This window comes from Vombatus ursinus, unplaced genomic scaffold, assembly GCF_900497805.2.
Source record: "Vombatus ursinus unplaced genomic scaffold, bare-nosed wombat genome assembly UNPS02009205.1, whole genome shotgun sequence".
Classification (NCBI taxonomy): domain Eukaryota; kingdom Metazoa; phylum Chordata; class Mammalia; order Diprotodontia; family Vombatidae; genus Vombatus; species Vombatus ursinus.
This window is the reverse complement of record NW_020948983.1, coordinates 44,671,002-44,691,843: the sequence shown is the minus strand read 5'-3', so window position 1 is coordinate 44,691,843 and position 20,842 is coordinate 44,671,002. Positions and strand designations below refer to the sequence as shown.

The 20,842-nt window shown below is 39.1% G+C and overlaps 1 protein-coding gene across 4 annotated transcripts in view; it reads right to left on the bottom strand.

Moving 5' to 3' along the window:
• The window catches only part of LRRK1 (leucine rich repeat kinase 1), a 159,067-nt gene that overhangs the window by 22,718 nt on the left and 115,507 nt on the right, over positions 1–20,842 (bottom strand). For 2 of the 4 annotated variants that reach the window (XM_027851444.1, XM_027851446.1), the window contains exons 21-26: positions 18,842–19,013; positions 16,986–17,149; positions 14,807–14,946; positions 9,224–9,473; positions 4,865–5,031; positions 415–642 (exon numbers count right to left, since the gene is read on the bottom strand). In XM_027851444.1, the coding sequence (XP_027707245.1) occupies positions 415–642; positions 4,865–5,031; positions 9,224–9,473; positions 14,807–14,946; positions 16,986–17,149; positions 18,842–19,013 (1,121 nt within the window). The remainder of the gene's footprint in view (positions 1–414; positions 643–4,864; positions 5,032–9,223; positions 9,474–14,806; positions 14,947–16,985; positions 17,150–18,841; positions 19,014–20,842) is intronic. The other 2 variants (XM_027851447.1, XM_027851448.1) reach the window with 1 other exon arrangement.

The following is a 20,842-nucleotide window of genomic DNA, read 5'->3' as shown; positions in this document are numbered from 1 at the left end:
CAAGTTATAATATTTAAATGTTCTAGGCAACTCTCTCTCTGTGTTGCAGAGTAGGTACTGACCTGCACTAGTAGAGGGAGTTCTCTCATATGGGAATTCCCTGAACTGATAAAGTCATGGGTCCAGTCCCTGTCTCTATCCTGATCCCAGAGAATTTTAGTCCAGAGGATAATCACCTCTTTATTACTAGAGAACGTCGCCCCCTGAACTTTCAGGGACTTCTCTGTAGTAGTGAGGGGTTTCTTCCCTCTCCTGCTTATTCCCTCTTAGGAGAGTGGTGAGTTCTGCAGCCTAAGGAGGCAGATTCTCACTGGCCTGAATATTTCAGCGCTTTCCTCTACAAGTCACAGCATGTTTCTTGAACATCAAAAAACTCAGGAGAGTGAAAGAAATCAAACTATTACACACTATTACCTAAGGAAAAGAGAGACTCTCCGATGTTACCTTTGGACTTTTCAGAAAGCACAGTAGTAAGACTACCCAAGGGGGCGAGTTCTAGGGCAAAGCAAAGAGGGTGGATGCTAATTCCAATCAAGGACACAATACACGGATGTTGTAGGGAATGCAGCATGCTGGCTTCCTGCCGGAATTCTGAAAAGTTCTTCATGGCATCCATGGCCCGTAGGTGCTTCAGCATGGAATCTGACACAGACAAGGGGAAAGCCTGCTTTCAGTTAAGCAAAGGACAAGAGAAGAGAACCAAGATGCCAAGAATGTCCACAGGAGTTCACCAACCATATAAATAACAATATTGTGCAAAGTAAGTGATGCTTGTATTGATTCTGTCCTACACACCAGAACATAACCTAAGTTGCATGTACTTCCCAAATTGGTGTTGGCCTACAGAGAGGCCCACAAAGACAGGGGTACCTCTTTCTCGAGTATTTAGTTATTTTGCATATAGCAAAGAGAAAAGTTCCCTTCTGAAATAATGGCTCAGTACAGTGGTCTCCAAAATGAGGGCTGAGGGATGACTTCAAGGGGGCTGTAGCTCGACCTCCAGGGGTAGGTGGTCAATTAATAAGATTGTGAGAAGATGGGTCATCTCCTACCCTGCATCCGTAGCCAGTTGTAGAATTATTGCCAACACAACTACATTATGCCCTTCAACATTCTCCCTTTCTGATTCCTCCCAAAGCTGTCCCCTTCTCACTACGGCACCTGGTTTTGGCCCCTTCAGACCCTAACCCAGACACCCATAACAGCTGAACAGCAGCAATTTCCATTGCCCACCCCTACAAAGCCCACACTCTATCTTCTGGATCATCACAGCAGCTGGCTCTGCACGTGGGGCAGCGGCCAGTGGCCAGTGAGTAAGGTGCACCCTTTCTTTAAACATATTTTCCCTTGTCACTAGGAAAGAGTAGCACAGGGTTCATCGACATGGAAGGGTTGTAATTGCACTGTCCTTCTCCCCAAACCCAGTCCTTTTCCAAACTTTTTTTTTTTAATGAGAGTACCACTACTCTCAGGTCTTTGGCTCCCCACAGCTCAAACTAACAGCTCTCTCTTCAAAGTTATCAATAACTTCTTAATTACCAAGCATGATGTTCTTTCTCCAACCTTAACTTTTCTTGACCTCTCTGTAGCATTTGATAACTGTTGGCCATATTCTCCTTCTTTATATTTACTCTCTTCTCTTTGCATTATTCATATGTCTCTCTCTCATTCATAACCTTAGCATTATCCTCAACTCCCCACTCTTCCTCACCCCTCACCCCAGTCATATCTGACTCCATAATATCTCTTGCATCTGTCCTCTTCTCTAGTCACACAACCACTAGCCCATTTCAGAGCCTTCTTTCCTCTCACATGAACTATCGCAATACCCTCCTATTTGGTTTCTCCACTTTTTCCAACTCACACTCTACATGGCTACCAAAGTGATTTTCCTAAAAAGCTGATCTGACAGTATCACTGCCCTAATCAATAAACTCCAGTGACTGCCAATTAACTCTAGGATCAAATACTATTTCATTTTTATCTCATCCTTTTTCATTTCTATTTTTGTCTAAGTTTATAGTGTTTATACTTATTACTACAGTAGCTGATGAATGCAATTTAAAATAAGTAAATTATAAATAATGGGGGGAGTGTATAATTTTAAAAAGTGGTGGGTTATGTAATCAAAAAGGTTTGGAGACTATTGGCTTAGAAACCTAGAATTAAATTTAAACTTATTTTTTACATTTCATTTAATTTTTATTAATTACAGGTTATCAAAGTGGTGATACTAAACAGTATTACACAGAACTTAAATTCTTATGAACCTGAGGATGTTTATCCATTCATTAAACCTTTCCTCAACATATATCTCACACCCTACTAAGTAAAGGCAATATGTTAGGTACTGCATTTGGAGGCAGCCTAGTATAGTGGAAAGACGTGGAATTAAGAGTGACTTGGGTTCAAATTTTGCTTTGGATACTGGCTATATGACCACTGACAGTTCACTTAACCCCTATGATTCTCAGTTTTCTCATCTATAGGAGAGATAGAATATTACCTTCCATATCTATCTTTTAGGGTAGTTATGGAATCAAGTGAGATAATGCATGTAAAACATTTTGCAAGTTTTAAAGTGCTTTAAGAAAATCTCCTATTACAAGCCCTGTCCTGAAAGAGCTTAAGACACATGCAACCTAGGAAATCCCTCTACTGGCAGTAGGACTGTCCTTGGTTTGAATCCTTGCTCTGCCACATATCTCTGTAAATCTAGGTAAGTACTTAACGTCTCTGGGTCTCAGTTCCCTTATCTGAAACAAAAGAGAGGCATGCCTCAAAGGTTCCTTCCAGCTTTAAACCTATGCTCCTATGAATTAAGAGAGTTTTTATTCTGATTACTGATTTAACAGGGAAAAAATCCACACATAATATCCTCCAATGTGTCCAGAGACCTGGGATATCACACCTCAGCTAAAATAGAACCCTGTGTTATTTCACAAATATCTTCAAGTCCTGCCTCTCAAGGGACAAGAGGTTATAAGAAAGTAATGGGAAAAATACTTTTTGATTGGTACTAGGATTAGAACTAGGAGCTTAAACTTCAAATTTGTCTCAAGTGAAACTATGGTAAGCTCTGTAAAATATTCAGATTTGCAATTTGAACTTTCCAGTGAATATTCTCTGATTTATGTAGGAATAGCCCTTTTCTGACATCAGACTGTGGTCAGACTTTAGACTAGGGCTAGAGAGATGAAATCTTTAGTTCTGCAGGTTCTTCAAACAGCAGCAAGGAATCTGGCTGCTCTAACACTGAGTCACATTTCCCCAACACGTTGTCAACTCCTTGAAAGGAAAGATTGTTCCTCATCTCGTCTTTGAATGCCCCTTGCCTAGCACAGTGCCTGGCATATAGTGTTGTCATCCTTGACTGATTGATTGGTTAAAGGCCTCAATAAAGTTACAGTTCAGACTCTTCCCAGACTTTCTGTTGACTGTACTTAACAATGGGGTCAGCTGCTATTTTTATCGTTTTCAATACGGACTACTGTCTACTACTGGGTGTTACTTGGCAACAGCTTTCTATCATTAGTGGTCTGTTATGAATTCAAACCAACAGAGTTAAAAACTCTGAGCTGATTCCCTCAGTGAACTAATTCCCATATGTATAAAATTTTGGCAGAGACAATTAATGAAAATCATCTCTATAAAGATAACATAACTTGACTTGTAAGATATAAAAAGTGGGAAATCATGCTCTTAAAATGGAAATAAAAATATTTCTCTCAGAGGCCTACATTCCTCCCACAGGATCCTAAATAGTAAGATGTCTCTGGGGCGTGAAGTAAAAAATCTCTATTTGGAGAATGCCATTTAGATGCAAATTTCCTGTGGGTGTGAATATTATTTGTGTTCACTTCAAGGGGAGAAGGAAAAAAACCATACTCTCTTCCAAACCATTTCCTAAAAAGCTCTGGTTCCAGATCTGTGACTTTAAGTAAGTCACTTCCCATCTGTGTGCCTCAGTTTCCTCATCTGTAAAATGAGAGGGTTGAACCCACATGATCTCTAAAGGTTCCTCCCAATGCTAACATTCAATGACTAATCTACTTTATCTTTCCATATTCAGCAGGGGGTGAAATAAAAGTGATTGCTTTTTACCTAGGCTGCTATATCCCTTTCAGTTCCGGTGGTATAGAGTATGGCCTTAAAGGGGAGGGTGGGGGAAGAGAAGATCCCAGGTTCAAGTTCTGACCTCTGACTCATACTAGTCACTTAACCTCTCAGTGCTCTAGGCAACTTTCTAAGAATATAAGTTTCAGAGAAAGTGCTGACCTACACTGGTAAGGGGTTTCTCACCTTGGAACTCCTTGTCCTAATGAAATTATAGATCTAGTCCCTGTGTTGCCTGGGAAAGGGGTAAATGATTCAAATCCTGAGAATGAAATATTCAGATTTATGTTTTGAAAGTTCTATTGATTAGTCACTCCAGCCTCAGACTAACATCTGAAATTCAGATCAACAGGGAAGGAAACCAAGGCACAGAGAAGGGCTGAAGCTGCTTTGCTAAAATAGTTCAGTGAGTTGGACGGTCAACTAGGGGTCACAATCAGACTCCCTGAACATTCTGTGTTTACCGTCCCAGGATCCTACATCCAGTTGCTAAGCAACAGAACCCCAGGCCACAATTTAATGGCACATTTACCATTCTTACAGCTGATCTCAGAATCCATTGTGTACAAAGAAAGCTTCCCTCTTCATACTTTCAGACACACACACACACTCTGCCCATTTTTTGACTCTGTATTTATACAGCTGCAGGCACTGCTTTAAGGAAGAGAGATGATTTGTGGTACAGGCAGCTCTCTACGGGGAGCAGATACTTGGAAGGAAAGGATATTGACCAAGGATCCCTGTTTACCTGCTGTAGCATTAGCAAATTTCTTGAATTTTTTGAGCTGAAATCTCTTCACGGCCACTGGTTTCCCGTGGTACTGTGCTTGGTATATAATGGTTCCACTTCCACCTTGGCCCAGAACATTGTTTTCATTTTCACTGCATTCTAACTTGCTATTTTCCAGAAATAGCCTGCCATGAATATAACACAAATGATTAGTCTGGTAGGAACTATACTTTAAACATTTCCCTGGAGTGCCTCCTCATAGCTCCCTATATTTGGAAGAGAACCTGCAGAAAGTGTGGAGTTCGTCAGATGTTATGTCCACTGCTTAACAGCTTATTCAGACTGCTTATGGAGACAAGTGAGTTAAATTCTGAAAGCACTTAAGTGTCCGGCACTGTGCCAGTCACTGAAGATACAAAGTCGGAAACAAATTAGATCCTACCTTCAAGGAACTTACATTCTCCAACTTGTATTCTGATCATCTAGGCCTATTAGATAATTAGACTAATATATGTCCAGAAAGGGTAGAAAAAGTCTTCCAAAATAATGGATGTTACATTTGAGTTATTTCGTAATGGTCAAGAAAAAAACAACTTTTAAGCACAGAGAATACTATCATAATATAATATAATAATAACAATAATTATGAGCATAGAGAATTTTTCTTGGGACACTCTTAACTAATAAAGTTCTACATTTGGTAGTGAAGTAGATAGAGTGCTGGGCCTGGAGTCAGGAAGACTCATTTTTGTCAGTTCAAATCTGGCCTCCGACACTTACTAGCTGTGTGACCTTGGGCAAGTCACTTAACCCTGTTGGACTCAGTTTCTTCATCTGTAAAATGAGCTGGAGAAGAAAATGGCAAACCACTTCAGCATCTTTGCCAAGAAAACCCCAAGTGGGGTCACTAAGAGTCGGATAGGACTGAACAAGAACAAAATATATGTTGACATGAATATTTGCCTCAGTTCTTCCAATGTTCTGCTCAGCATTGATTCATTCTCCTGCCTTTCTTTCTTCTGGAGGATTGGGAAGTAAAAGAAGAGGACCATTTAAAATCCTTTTTCCTTTCAACCTCAAGCCTCGTTGACACTACAGCATATACCTACATGTTTTAAAAGGTTTTACATCTGCTGCCTTTTCCAGATTGCCTCACTGTCAAACCAAGGTTGTACAATTTATGGAAAAGCTTCGCTTTAATTTCTGACTTTTCCTTCTTGATGCAACTGACCAAATTGCTGTTACTTATGATGCAATTCATCATTTTCCATTATTTTCCAGAGACAGGTCTTACATCTGCTTAGACTTCAAACACCTCAACTGAACTATACATCGGTCAAATAAAACTAACAAATTACATCCCTCATCCAAATTCTCAGGCAGGCATGCTGGGGCTGTTACTCCAAATACTCATTAATAACTACCTGGATAAGAAAGATGCAGATTATTAAAGGGTCTCATGTGACTAGCGGGCAGAGCTATGGAAATACTAGCAATTTATGCTGAAGCTGTTTGAAATGTGGTTTTCTGCTGTGACTCCACAATGCCTGGAAAGTTCTCTCAGAGAAAAGATTCTAGAAATTTATATAAACCAGGGGAATAGCACATACACGTGAAAAAATGATGCTCGACAAAGTTAAGGCATGATGGCTCAGTATTTGCCAGCATCTTTGTGGCACATGGTTTCAAACCCTGAGACCAGATTGACTGCTCTGAATCACCAATGTCACCAGTGTGGCTTGTTGTTAGTAAGTTTTCAACCAATTAATCTGGTAAAATATCCCCCATGAGTTCATTAATCCCACTTGTATTATTATGGATTAAAAAAAAAAACACACACCCAGAAAGCCGCCTATCAAGTAATTTACTTTCTTTCATGTGGGTGAGTGGAGGGCAGGGAAGGATTATCAGGAAGAACATGTCAGAAAAGAAAAAAAGAACCATTTACATTCCATTTTTTCTTTTTCATTGCAAGCCCAGTCTATACTATAATATACACTTACCTGTTTTAAAAAGGGTTTACATTTGTTTTCTTATCTGCGGTGCCTGCCTATCAAACCAAAATTGCCCAATTTTTGGAAAAACTGAGTTTCTTTATGGAACTGACCCATGCTATTGCCTCAGGGCTAGACTTGAGCCAGCAGTGACAACTTTCCTCCTCCTAAGATAAACTGAGTTTCACATAAGTTGGGCTTTTTCAGATGAGATTTAAATCATGATAAATTTCAGTCTGGAAATGAAAATTTTTACCTTTGATCAGGGAAAAAATTGGAGTTTTACCCCAAATGAGCTCTTGCCTAGTTAAAGATGTTTGAGACTGGTCCCCAAAATATGGAGGCCAGATGATCTTCTTTAGAACAATGGTGATTTAATTAAAGATGAATTTAGAAAAAATAAACACTAGTATATTTCATTCTACAACACTTTACTTTTCATAATGTTCTTCTAAGACCTTGTACATATTCTCTTTTATAATCTCCTACCATCTCAGAATTTAATTGCTTTTATCTGTCAGGCCTTTTGATGCACTCCATGAGTAACAGAACCTGAAAAAAAAAGACTTATATTTTCTAAATGAATTTGCTCATCTGATGATGAGTCTGGTAAGTTGAAAAGACATAAAATAGACTTTACCTATAGCCTGAGATTCTTTTTCCAACTGGAAAGCCTGGAACCATGGATTTTGAACCTTGGTTTTGCAACACTCAAGCATGTCCCCTAATTCTTTGGCAGGGTGGGGAGAGGGATACTGAAGAGAAGCAGTCAAATTTTCAAACCATTTTGAGAAAACATAAAGCATTACTAAAATTCAAAGTGAAAGGAAAAAATAGGCATAGTACTTGCCCTCAAGGAGATGACAATCTGTAGTGGAAATGAGATGTACATAGATAATTTATGTTAGAATGAGACGAGTTCATAGGAGAAGTCAGTAAGAGTGGCATAAAGAATTTGAGGAAGAATGATTCATCTCTAGCTGAGTGATCACAGAAAGCCTCAGAAGGGCATTGGGAAATCAAATAGGATGTCACAATCCAAAACTTGCTGGAAACTAATGAGGAAGGCCAAGTTGAGCGATCATTTTTAGCAACCACTTCCTATTAGATGATATGCCAAAATGTTTTATATTTTCTTCAAAAGCTTATTTCCAGCATTATTATCTTAAATTAATAGTAGATATCATCACCTCCAAAGACTTAAGGACCTCAAATATTCAGTCTTGAGGTAGCAGTTATAAAAGTGATGTTTGAGAAAAGGGAAAATGAAAACAGATTGCTTGGAACCTTTCCTATTCTTGAATATCTGCTGGAGATCCATTCTAATTTATCTTCTGTTTGTTGAGCAAGCAGCAGAGTGGAAAACAGGACTGAGAGCAAGCTCAGCAGAAAGATAGTTTCAGTTTATTTATCAGAAAGAAAATGGAATACACCCAGGATACTGATGGTTTGACTTTCAAAGGTAATCATTTTTGCTCCTGCTTTTTCACTAGTTATCCTTGTCCAAGCAGTGAAAACATAAAATAAAAACCACTTGCTTCTTTCAGGGAGGAGAGGTTGAGAATGTCTCTCTCTGTGTCTCTGTCTCTGTCTACGTCTCCGTCTCTCTCTCGACCGGTAACTGTCTTTTTCTGCGCTAGAAGTGTAGAGGGCCATCAGAGGCCTGATCTCAAGGCTGATCAGGATGCAAGCTTTACCTTACTCCATTTGTCTGACCTGGGCTGGTTTGCCCCTCTTTATCCAGCCTGGTGGCCCTCTGCTCTCAGAGGTATAACACATTAGTGCTAGACTTTGTGTGGGTATCTGATTAGCTTTAGCCTTACTACAGTTAAGAACTCACAAACTCAAGCAATCTGCAAAGAGGAAGAGAATCTCAAGAAGAATTTACTGAAACGTGATCTAGAGAATCTATTGGCATTATTAATGCAAAATATGGGAAGCTAAGAGGAACAGTAGATAGAGCACTGGGACTGGAGTCAGGAATACCTGAGTTCAAATCCAGCCTCAGACACTTACTAGCTGTGTGACCCTGGACACAGGGTCACTTAACCCTATTTGCCTCAGTTTCCTCATCTGTAAAATGAGCTGGAAAAGGAAATGGCAAACCACTTCAGTATCTCTTCCAAGAAAACCCCAAATGGGGTCATGAAGATTCAGACATGACTAAAACAAGTGAACAACAACAACAAACGTGCAAAATATAGTTCACAGCATTGCTGGTGTACTCTGGTTTGGTTGAGTCGTGGCCAGAAGTGATAGAAGTTAAACTGTTAGCAGAGGAGCCAGATTGAAATCTGCTTCATTGATCACTTTGAAAAGTATTTGCAGAGGGGATGGGATGATTCACTAACAGATCTGATTAAAGGTAGTCTGTTTATATTACCTTGCAGGAAAATCAGTCATAAATAACTCTGGGACCAGCTCTTGCAAAGGGACAGGAATGTCTGAGTGACTAGGACATGTGATAAAGTCTTGCTCGATTGCAGTCAGGACACAATCCTCCATATCAAAGTATTGCACATCTTCTGTTTTCTCATTCAAGTCATTTTGTTGAGTTCTTGAAGACTCACAGATGGGGCATGGAACATATTGCTCCATGAGCAAGGTGCCATCACTCTCAGTAGCTGTAAGGGCTGAAAAGAACAGATTTTGGTTACCAGAAAGGCCGCCCTTAGGGTTGTCTACTGGCTGGACATTTTATCACAGAAGCCTGTCCCTCATGTCTCATGGCTGTTTGTTTTTAAAATACTGGTAATTAAGATTGTGTAATACAATTTGTTCTGTCTGACCCAAACAGACCCACAGTAGGCAGGCCTATACTGCATTCCTAATAGACCGGATAAATTGAGGTGTTGACCCACAAGTACAATATGTTGTTTTTCATATATGCTACTGAGCCAAAACGTGGGCCTTGGGTTATTATTTTAGGAGCTGTAAAAAGATTTATACTCATGCATCTGCTCTCTCATGCATCCTTCTCTTCCCATTTTAAGCTTCTTCTTTCTGTCTAGGGTCTTATTCTGCCATGAATTGCAGTGAGCTTCTATTACCTGAGCCTATAGTGGGTTAGATGATCTAGGGTAGAGAATGTAGTTGATTTTTTTAAACCACAGTATAATTTGGTCTATAAAACTCTGTTTTAAATCAATAAACATTTAGGAATCTTTGGGTGGAAAGAAAGCCTTATTTACCTACACTATTTTTTGAGGGTGCTTACAATGTTGAGATTTGACATGTTTTAGTAATGGATAGAATCAGTGATGAGCCGTAATGGTTTGGAAGTCAGAATTTCATATATGTGTAAATATGAGCATATTCCTACCACATTCCCCTTCGTGTGACTTGTCATTGAATTTGCAGACTTGGTGCTCAAACTGAATGAGACTTTTTTTTCTCCATTTTCATTAATCAGGCAGTCATTGTCTTAGCATACTAAATGATTCCATATTCCTTACAGAGCTAATTCGCTTAAAGCATCAGTCAACCAGGCAGTCAACAACATCTCACAAGCAGCCACAATATGTAGAGCATTGTACTAGCTGCTGGCAATAGTCATACATATCTAGAAATAGAGATGTAAGAAAAAAGAAAGCAATGCATTCTAGCAGCTGACATAAATTAAAATACTCTGTCCCCAAGGACAAATTACCACCACCTACAAAAAGCCCTTGTATCACCCACATTGTGGGGCCCCCTTTTTTGGTTATTCACCACCACTACCTTCAAACACTCCAGGGGCCTATATAATGAATGACCTCTATGGATTCCAACTGGAAAAACCATCCTGAGTCATTTCTACCAAACCATCAAATAATGGCATTCATTGTTCACAACAGCCTTTCTAAGAGGCCCATAAAACACAGATTTCCTGGGACAGTCATAGGATTATAGGATCACAGATAAAAGAGCTGGAAGCAGCCTCAAAGGGTATATTAAGTTGAACTCCTTCATTTTGCAGAGAAGAGAGCTGAAGTCTTGGGCAGTGAATCGCCCAAGGCAGTAAGGTGTAAGAAGGTAGAAATAATGGGTAGTAAGTGTCAAAGGTGGGATTTAAACTGAGGTCATCCAACTCCAGTCTTTTCACATATCCCTTTCCCCATTCATAGACTCCAATAACATAGGGGTCTAGAGCTGGAAGTTATCTTAGAAATCTACTCTGAACCCCTCATTTTAGAGATGAGGAAAGTCCTGACTCCATGTTTTTTAATGAAGCTTTATAAAAAGAATACCCTTTTGTCAGACTACATGTACTAATGTGAATTCAGAGACTATGGCCATCACAATATAACCTTTCAACTTTTTTCCTTATATCACTTTTCCCTTCAGTTTTAAAACTATCTTCCAACTACCCTATGGATTCCTCAGTTATATCAAAACCAAGGCAGCACCACAAGGTTGGGAAGTTGGGGTTTTTTGGATGAATTGGAGCTACCTTACAATAATAACAACAACTAGTATTATGGAGTACCTACTATGTGCCATGTACTGTGCTAAGAGCTTTATTAATGGGGATAATAATTTCACCTATCTCCCAGGTTTGTTGTGAAACTCAAATGAGATAATATTTATAAAGGAATCAGCACAGTGCCGGGCAAATAACAGGCACCATGTAAATGTTAGCTATTATTATTATTATTATTATTATCTCTTTTGATCCTCATAACAACCAAGAGAGGTAGATACTCTTATTGTTCCCATTTTACAGATGAGGAAATGGAAGCAAACAGAGGTTAAGTGACTTGCCCAAGGTTGCACAACTAATAAGTATCTTGAGGTTAGCTGAATGCAAAGATTCCAAAGTGAACCTTTCAAGTCAACATGCACATTAGGAAGAGATAAGGCATAGGTGGGGAAGTGAAGTCTAAAATCATTCAGCGTTAGGGCTGGAAGAAGCCTGAGAGGTCAGCTAGTCCCACCTATTCATTTTACGGAGAAGACCGCTGGAGATTAGAGAGATTAAATATTTGTTAACTGATAAATGTTAAGAATTGCCCAAGGTGAGTGAGTAGTACGCAGAATGATCATTAGAAATATTTTGGTCTGGCAAGCACACATGAGAATTATAAGAAGGGGTCTGAGCTCAGGTCTTCTATCTCTGGGTATCTGCAGAGGGAAGTTTTTGTATGGGTCCAGGTTAAACTCGATAGCCTCTGAAATACTTCCCCACTCTGAGACTGTATGTGAAAGTCCCAGCCTCACAGTATCTTTACACTGTGATTGCTGTTGTTCATTTGTGGTTGTTCCTGTGCTGTTCTGAGTCTTATGATTGTGGTTGCAACACCTCTGGAGAATGGTTTACATTTACCCTGTAGCGTTTGGGTGAAGGTGTGGACTGATGACTGTGGTCAACTATTCTTTCCTTCTCCCAAGCACAGAAAGGTTGGTGGAGAAGAACTGCCTAGTTTTAAAAGCAACTCTTGTTCTCTGGTCATGGTGGCTTCTTTCTGAGTTGGCCATTTCCAAGAGCAAGTTTGCATTTTGGTGGAAAGCATTATTCCCACCCCCTGCCCCACTCCAATCAGTGATGTGATAATGACACCATCAGTAGGACTATTTCAATACCCTGAGTAGTGAGGGAGTGTGGCACAGAACCAACCAAAGGTGGGGATCTGCTCAATGCTTGGGAAGCCAGGCCAAACTCTTTGGGTAACAATGGATCCCATGTAAAAGATGTTCTGATTATATCAAACCCCATTGGTTAGCTGCAAACATGAGCAGTGGGCTGACCTCCCTCTCTCCTGAAAATCCCCCTTCCATTTGGAGTCTCTGCTGAACATCTTCCATGGCAAAAGCAAACCCCTCTGGTGAGTGCACATCTCTTTGTTTTATGTCTTGTTTGATATTAAGATCAGAATGCTGCTGAACAAAGTTATCTGTTGCTGTGGCTTCTAGGAATCGTCTAGGATTTTAACATAAACATGGGAGAAACTTTGGGTGGAAGAAGCCTTTTAATAAAGGCAGCACTTTGCTTTACCAAAAAAGTCACCCTAAAATGGAATAAAAACATTTTTGCAGTCACTCTCTCCTCTACAAATTTCAGTCTTTTCAATCAGAACTATATAAACAAATCAAAGTTTTAAGGGGCTATGTGCATCTTTTTTTTTTTTTTTATTTACTACACTGAGGTTCAATTGTCTGCTTTTCATGCACAATACATACGGGGCATTCACATGGGAATCCCAAATCCCACATCTATTATCCTGTCCTTGGTTTTGGTTCAGCAGGCTTTCTCTCAAGGAAGCCTTGAGGCTGGGTTCCCATGTGGTCAAAATTTCTATGAAATGGTCCTCACAATGGTCTTCTCTATGCTTTTGTTGCAGATGAATACAGTCCAGGTAGAGTTCTGAAGGTGGTGTAGTGGATAGGACACTGGGCTTGGAATCAGAAGACCAGAGTTCAAATCTGGCCTCAGACACCTACTAGTATAGACCATGGACAAGTCACTCAACCCCTGCCTGCCTCAGTTTCCTCCTCTATAAAATGGTGATAATAAGGGCACCTACGTCATAGGGTGGTTGTGAGGATTTGCAAACTTAAAAGTGCTAGCTATTTTCATTATGTCAATGGAAAGAATGAAATAAGCATTTATTAAGAAGTCTGCTACATGTCAGGGCAGCTAGATGGTGCAGGGGATAGATTGCTGGGCCTGGCATCAGGAAGACTCCTCTTCCTGGGTTCAATACTGGCTGTGTGACCTTAGGCAAGCTTCTTAACCCCGTTTGCCTCAGTTTCCTCATCTGTAAATGAGCTGGAGAAGGAAATGGCAACCTACTCCAGTATCTTGGCCAAGAAAAATTCAAATGGGGTCATGAAGAGTCAGACATGACTACAAATGATTAAATGATAACAACAGATCTAAATCACAGATCCTGTGCTTTGTGAGTCTTGTCCATATTCTCCCATATATTATCTGAGATGATCTATGCACTCTTTGGAGGCTTTCTACTTGGTATTTGTCCATTTCATTGGTAATAATGCAGAATTCAAGCTGCCCACATGTCCCTCACTTAATATATGATTTCTTTGTGATCAAACATTTTCTCCACATTATCCTTTATTCCACTTCTTATTTGTGGGTGATTTTTGGAAATATGCTGCTGCCTACTTGTACCTACCATGTATTATTCCATTGCTATTTGAGTCACCCACAATCTTTTTTCTTTGGAGGCTGTTGAATGCCAAGATTCAAAACCCTACAGCATCACTGGAGGGCATCTGTGCTAAAACGATCAGTTTTTGTGCCAGGGAGAAGTTCTAGATTGTTGAAAGAACTGTGTAATTTCCTAAATGTAATACACCCTACTTTCTTCTTATTGTTATTTAACTCTGGATCCAATTCTTCGTCCATCTGCAACGTCAGTCTTAGAGAGATATACTAATGTGCTAACTCCACAGAATCACCACTCAACTGCATGTCACTGTCATAGACAACAGTCATTTTCATCCACTTAATTATTCCTATATGGATTATTAGGCTGATCTTCTTAAAGTAAACATGGATTTCATTAAGGAGTCCTGTAATGTTCTTGGACTTGAGTTCCTTCCTTTTCTTTTCTTTTTTAATTTTTTTTTTCAGGACTAAGTCTCTAGGCTAGAAGTACAGGGGCTATTCATGGGCCCAATCTCACAACTGATAAGCACAGAAGCTTTGATTTGTTCCATTTTTCACCCTGGGCTGGTTTGCCCTTTTTAGGCAACCTAGGGGCTCTCCACTCCCAGAGGCTCACAATACTGATGTAGAACTTAGTGTGGAAGCCCTATTGGAATACCTCACTACAGCTCAGAACCCCTGACCTCCAGAGATCCACCAGCCTCAGCCTCCCTAGTAGCTGGGATTACAGAACACTATGCTCCGCCAGGCTTGAGTTCTGACTAATAGGAATGTTTTTCTAAATAAGGCTTTTATTGTGAATTGCAAAGGCACATTAAAATAAAATTATAATATAATTCAGTAATGCCTTCTTACCAGGAAACCACTGGTCTATCAAGGAATTGATATGATCAGTGATAAAAGCCATGGCTGAGAAATCTCTCATTTCTGACTGACAAATTATTTTTATTCCTCCACTTTTTTTCTTCTTCCAGTTGACATCAGAGGATTCGACACTACAAATGAGAAATAAAAAGAACCATATTATCCTTTGCTGTTGGACTTGAATGATTCACTAACATTCATATTTGGATGCCTTTCTGTGTTGCTAGATTTCCAAATGTCTGTCTACATAAATACCCTCTCTATTCTTTATCCTCTCATTATCCTTCATTATCCTATGTCTTTTTCCCCCTTCCCCCCTTTCTGTTCCTTAGTTATCATATTTAATTAAGATAGATCTTAAATATTTATATTCTCTAACAAATCTTATTTTCAATGTATATAATAAATATTTTAAATGTTAGTTTACATTTTTTAAAAGTCAGATAAGTTTAACCTTTTAAGTTGTTCACTTAATAACATCTCATTAAATCTCTCCCACCCATTTCATCTCCCCAAACTCAAACTATATATAAAGGTTTGTTGTTGTTGTTGTTGTTGTTGTTTTTAATTTCTGCAGTATGTTGTAATGGAAAGAGCATTAGACCAGGAGACAGAAGTATTAATGAGTATTAGTCCTGGCCCCTCTCAGGACTAAATGTATGAACCTGAGCAGGTCATTTAGCCTCTGTGTCTCAGTTTCTCCATCTGAGGGAAAATAGAGGAGTGTGGACCAGATATCTAAAGTCATTGCTGGCTCTAAAATTACATGAGTCTAAAAATTACATGCCTTTTTCCCCCCTGTGGGTCAGTGGTCTTGTTCAATGGATACTGACTCTCACCAGAGAGGTCAAGGAAGCTTTATACCTGGTGATATATTAACTAGGAGAGACAGAAAGTGACTTAAGCAAAGAGAGTTAAATTCTGCTTTACACAGACCGAATCATGGCACATTCTTTTGCCCATTTTGAACTAGAACCCTAAAAACAAAACAAAATAAGACCAAGAAAAACATTTTTCCTGGTTCATAAAAGACTTTTTAGAAGTGAGTTCAGTCTGAATCATACCCCAGTGATGATGCCTAGTCTATTTTGGCATGAGAAGTGCATACTCATACCTACTGCCCTTGAAGACCAATTGTTTACTGGTGATAGTTTCTTTGGGGGACTATCTGCCCTCGTCAAATCATATCTAAAATGTTGTTTTTAGTTCACAATGTCACATTTTAAGGACACTGATAAGCCTGAAGAACATTCAGAGGAAGGTAAACAGAATGGTTAAGGGCCTCGAATTCATATTATAGGAAGACTAGTTGAAGGAACGGAGGATGTTTAAGGCTGAAGAAAGGAATACAGGATGGCTGAAGAACTGTGGCTATATGCAAAGGGATGAGTTTTCTTCTGTTGGTCACCAGAAGGTAGAACAAGGATCAATAGGTGTCAAACATAGATTTCATGTCAGAAAATGTCTATTCTCTTCTGTGCATTCAAAAGTGCTTCAATGACCATCTTTTCTTCTTTTTGGGGGAGAGAGAGGGGGGAGGCAGATCCAATCCCTAGACCCATCTCCTTTCAACCTCAAGGAGATAATCCTTTCAACTTCACCTAATAATCAGTACTGTCCAAAAGTAGGATGGGCTATTTCCAATGTTGTTCACTGGAAGCCTTTAAGTAGGGGCTAGACAACCACTTATTAGGTATGTTATAGTAGGGATTCCTATTGGGTATGGGGTAGATGAGATGCATGGCCTCTGGGGTCCCTTCCAACTCTCAAATTCTGACTCAGGGACATGCTCTTTTGAGTATAGAGGCATAGTCAAACGACATAAATGATGGGATGAACAGGGAAACAGGTTTGCCATATGTTTCTCTGATTTAAGTAATTTCTATCTCTTAGTACATGACTCCTCCCATCCCCCTTTAGGCTGGGCCAGTGAACCTCTATTGGAGAGGTCTACTATTGGATAGGGTTGGGGGAAGCCTTCTGGTTGAATGTTCTCAAATTTCTATTTGGCCAGTAGAACCTATATTCTAAAACAGAAGAACCTGGGATTTAAAGTTAGTAACTGTAGAATCTCGGCACAATGAAGTTTAATATTTCACCCACATAATTACTCTCATAAACATCACCCAACCTGAGCCAAATAATGCTGGGTTACATTAAAATATATTACCTGAGGTAGCCCCCATCAAATGTGACCAGGAGACCTTCTTGCCAGTATATGGTCTGGTTTCTTTTCACTCTAAATGTGCTGCAGCGGTTTCTCTGGCTGCCCATAAAACTGTAAATGGTCACTTTTCTGTTCCTGCTCTTGGTATTCTTCTTGTTTTCAAATAGCTGAAAAATGCAGAAAAATGGCACACTTTTGTAATTTTATCTCCAAGTTACAAATACAACTTTTTGTCTTAAACTGGTATGGCAATACACTTCCATATTAGGTCATGTTGGTGTTGCTGATGGTTGTAAATAAACATTGGCCGAACTTTTGATGAAGGCCTGTCATTTACTGAATGTACTAGGTTTAACTTCCTGTTACTTTCTTCAGTCTGTATATCACAAAAATGTGTCTCTGTTTTGTAGCTGTTTCTAGATATATTTTGGTCATCGACCAACACAGCTCTACATTCAGATCAATTCAATGAAAAAAATTTATTAAATGACTACTATTAGAGTTGGAAAAGAAGTAAAAAAGTATCTAATCCAACTCAAAAGTAAAGAAGAATCTCAGTTTGCCCAACAATCGCTAATCCAACCTTTGCTTTAAGATGACTAGTGAGGGTGAATCCACTACTTCCCAAGGGAACCCATTTGATATGTCTCTAATTCTTCCTGACATCAAGACTAGATCTTGCTCTTTGCATCTCCTACGCATTGCTCCTAATTCTGTTCTCTGGGGCCAAACAGAACAAGCCTAATCCTTCTTGTCTTTTAAATATTTGAAGACATTTATCAAGGTTCCCAAGTCTTTGCTTCTCCATCTTAAACATCCCCTGTTCTTTCAACTGATCTTTGTATGGTATGAACTTGAAGCACCTGACCATTCTGCTTGACCAAACTGGTTACTTTGGGCAGGGATTAAATCAGATCCAGTTCATGCTCTTACAGAACCTATGATCTAAATACTATAAAGTGGGACAGGGAATATGGAAAGAGAAGTTTGAAATTAGGTCAATGTTATTTAAGACTCTTTGCCTGTGTGGAAAAGCATGGAGAGATGTGTTCTTTCACACTGAGTTCTTTTAATCAGTCTATCCTCTTGGCATTAAAAATGGATCATTTCTCCCACTGTTAAGGTATGTGTTAAAATTTATCATCTTCAGGATTAGCACTTGTACTCATTTTCTTCATGCTTCAGCAAGCCTGGAAGATCACAAAGCACCTCTTTTCTACTGATTAGGTTCAAAATACAGGAGAAGTAAATATATCTGGGTTTAGCCATTGGAAGAGGGGAAAAAAACTTTTTCAGGAAAGAATGGTGGGCTAGTGGGTGGAGCATTCCTTGAAGTGACCCCTGAAGGAGAGAAAACTATGCCAAGGCAATACAATTTAATAGCACAGTTATAGGAGGAAGTAAAATTCTAATGGTAATGTGAATTACTCAACAACTAGTGTTACATGGACAAAGTATGTAATGACCATTATCTTTCATCAAATTAGGTTGAATTGACAACTATCATTCTTCTTAGTACCACTAAATATACCCACAACAATTCTTAGTGACCATAAGCAGTATCTTACTCTTAATAGACCAAATCCTGGGTTCTGAATGAACCATCAGGACTTAAGGAATGGCAAAGGACAGCAGATTTGGGATTTATGGAAGTCATCCAAATGAATCACACCATAAGGAAAGAAAAGTAGCTACCATACCAAACCACCTGGTTCACATCAACAAAGGCAGATGCCTTATCAAGCCAAAAAGGGTAGGGGGAGCACTTTCAAAACAGGAAGCAGCAAACTAAGACCCAGCAACATCAGTGAAACAACTTGTCTTGCCTTATGTTCTATTCTAGACGGACACCAACTTACCTGGAGATCCATTTCTGCCAAACTAATTAACATCCGAGCTATAAACCTTTGCCAGAAGCCAACGGGCACAAAACTCATTTTAAACACCCTCTGAATCGTGTTCGCAGCTTGGTGCCGCAAGCCATGTGTATCTAAACCTGGCTTGGCCGGAAGAAGATGTGGTAAGAGGTAACTGAAACAAATCAAATGCGATAGATCAAATTTTTAGCCAAACCTTTGCAGTAGCCTTGACTAGATAACAGCCTGGTTTCAAAAGTATGTTGTACTTTAGACATCTAAGTTTTGTGCAGGTTCAAAAGGCATCTATCACGGGGACTTTGGAATTTTATTATTTGTAATAAAGCCTGACCTGCTGAGAAGCAACTACATTCCTTATTTTTTAGTTCCAACTGAAAATAAATGACTCTACTGTATAAATTCATCATGTAAGAGTAATGAGATGTGAAGAAACTGGATTCTGAAAGCATTTGTAGTTAGAAACATATGATCAGATTTGACATTAAAATTGATTAGAGACCAAAGGATTTTTTTTAATGCTAATGAAGCTATAATAGCAGCAATGGAGTTTTGGTATAAAGTCATAGAAATAGCACTGATTTGGAACTAGAAGAGGCAGGTTCAAATCTTGGCTTTGACACTTACGACTTGTCTGAACCTGGGAAAATCATTTCATTTCCTCTTGCCTCAGTTTTCTTGTTTGTAAAATGAGGAAATTGGACTATTACCTTTAAGGTCATTTCTACCTCTAAATTCTCTGAGGGTCAGAAATAAATATAGCTGTGAAAGTTTGAGAAAAATATAAAAATCACTCAGGGCAGACACTTAGTAGCAACTAATATTTTTTTCCTTTAAAACAACTTATTGTTTTAGTCACTTAGGACAAATTTATGTGTCCTAACAGCAAAATTAGATTTGTAAAAGATTTTTTAACCCGAGAAAGTGCATGCTCATAATGAAAACATTGCAATGTTGTGTCGATAAGGAATTTATGTCATTTCACCTTCATCATTTTGTGATGATCATGGTTGAGAATTTTGTTTCCTTAAGAACCTCTGCAGAAAAGATATCATTTCTTATGTATCTCTGTGTGAGACTATATTATAAAAGGCTGAAGAAGGATAAGATGCTCTCTAGGAGTGTACAGGGTAGCTAGGTGGCGCAGTCGATAGAGTGCTAGGCCTGGAGTCAGGAAAACTTATCTTCCTGAGTTCAAATCTGGCCTCAGAGACTTAACTAGCTATGTGATCCTGAACAAGTCACTTAACCCTGTTTGCCTCAGTTTCCTCATCTGCAAAATGAGAAGGATATGACAAATCACTCCAATGTCTTTGCCAAAAAACCCCAAATGGGGTCACAAAGAATTGTGAACAAAAGGAGCGTACAATGGAAAGATAACAACGTATCTTTGTAATGTTTAGGCGACAGCAATTTTAATAATGAGAGGCTTGAATTTTGATCTCATAAGGGGAAATGATGAATCCTTTAAAAAACTGTAAGGTTTAAGATTAATTAAAGTTCAAGAATTTCAATTTAAACATCATACCCATCATGTGGTCATAGAACCTTTTATGAGACATCCCCTAAAGTATTTTACAAGGTAAATTAGCCTCTGTCTGAAACCACTTGACAGACAGAAAAAACCTTAAGTTTTCAAACATATTATACAAACCAAGATGATATCAATCTTTGATTTGGATCAGTTTGAGCTCTGAAAGCTTGGGACAAGCAGAGATATAACAGCTTCATGCCATAAAGCTAATGGACAACCTGTTGGACAGCTAATACGTTAACCTTGGAAGATATCTAAAAAACCATTTCAGAAATGTAGGCAATTTGAAGGTCAATGAAATATGATGGACAATGATGTGTGCTGGGAAGATAATAGGATTTAAAGCTGGAAGAGACATTCAGGAAGGTCTTATCCCCCCTCCTCTGCCCTTCATGTCCAATCAATTGCCAAGTCCTATTGATTCTTTGCTTGCAATGCCTTTTGTATCCATC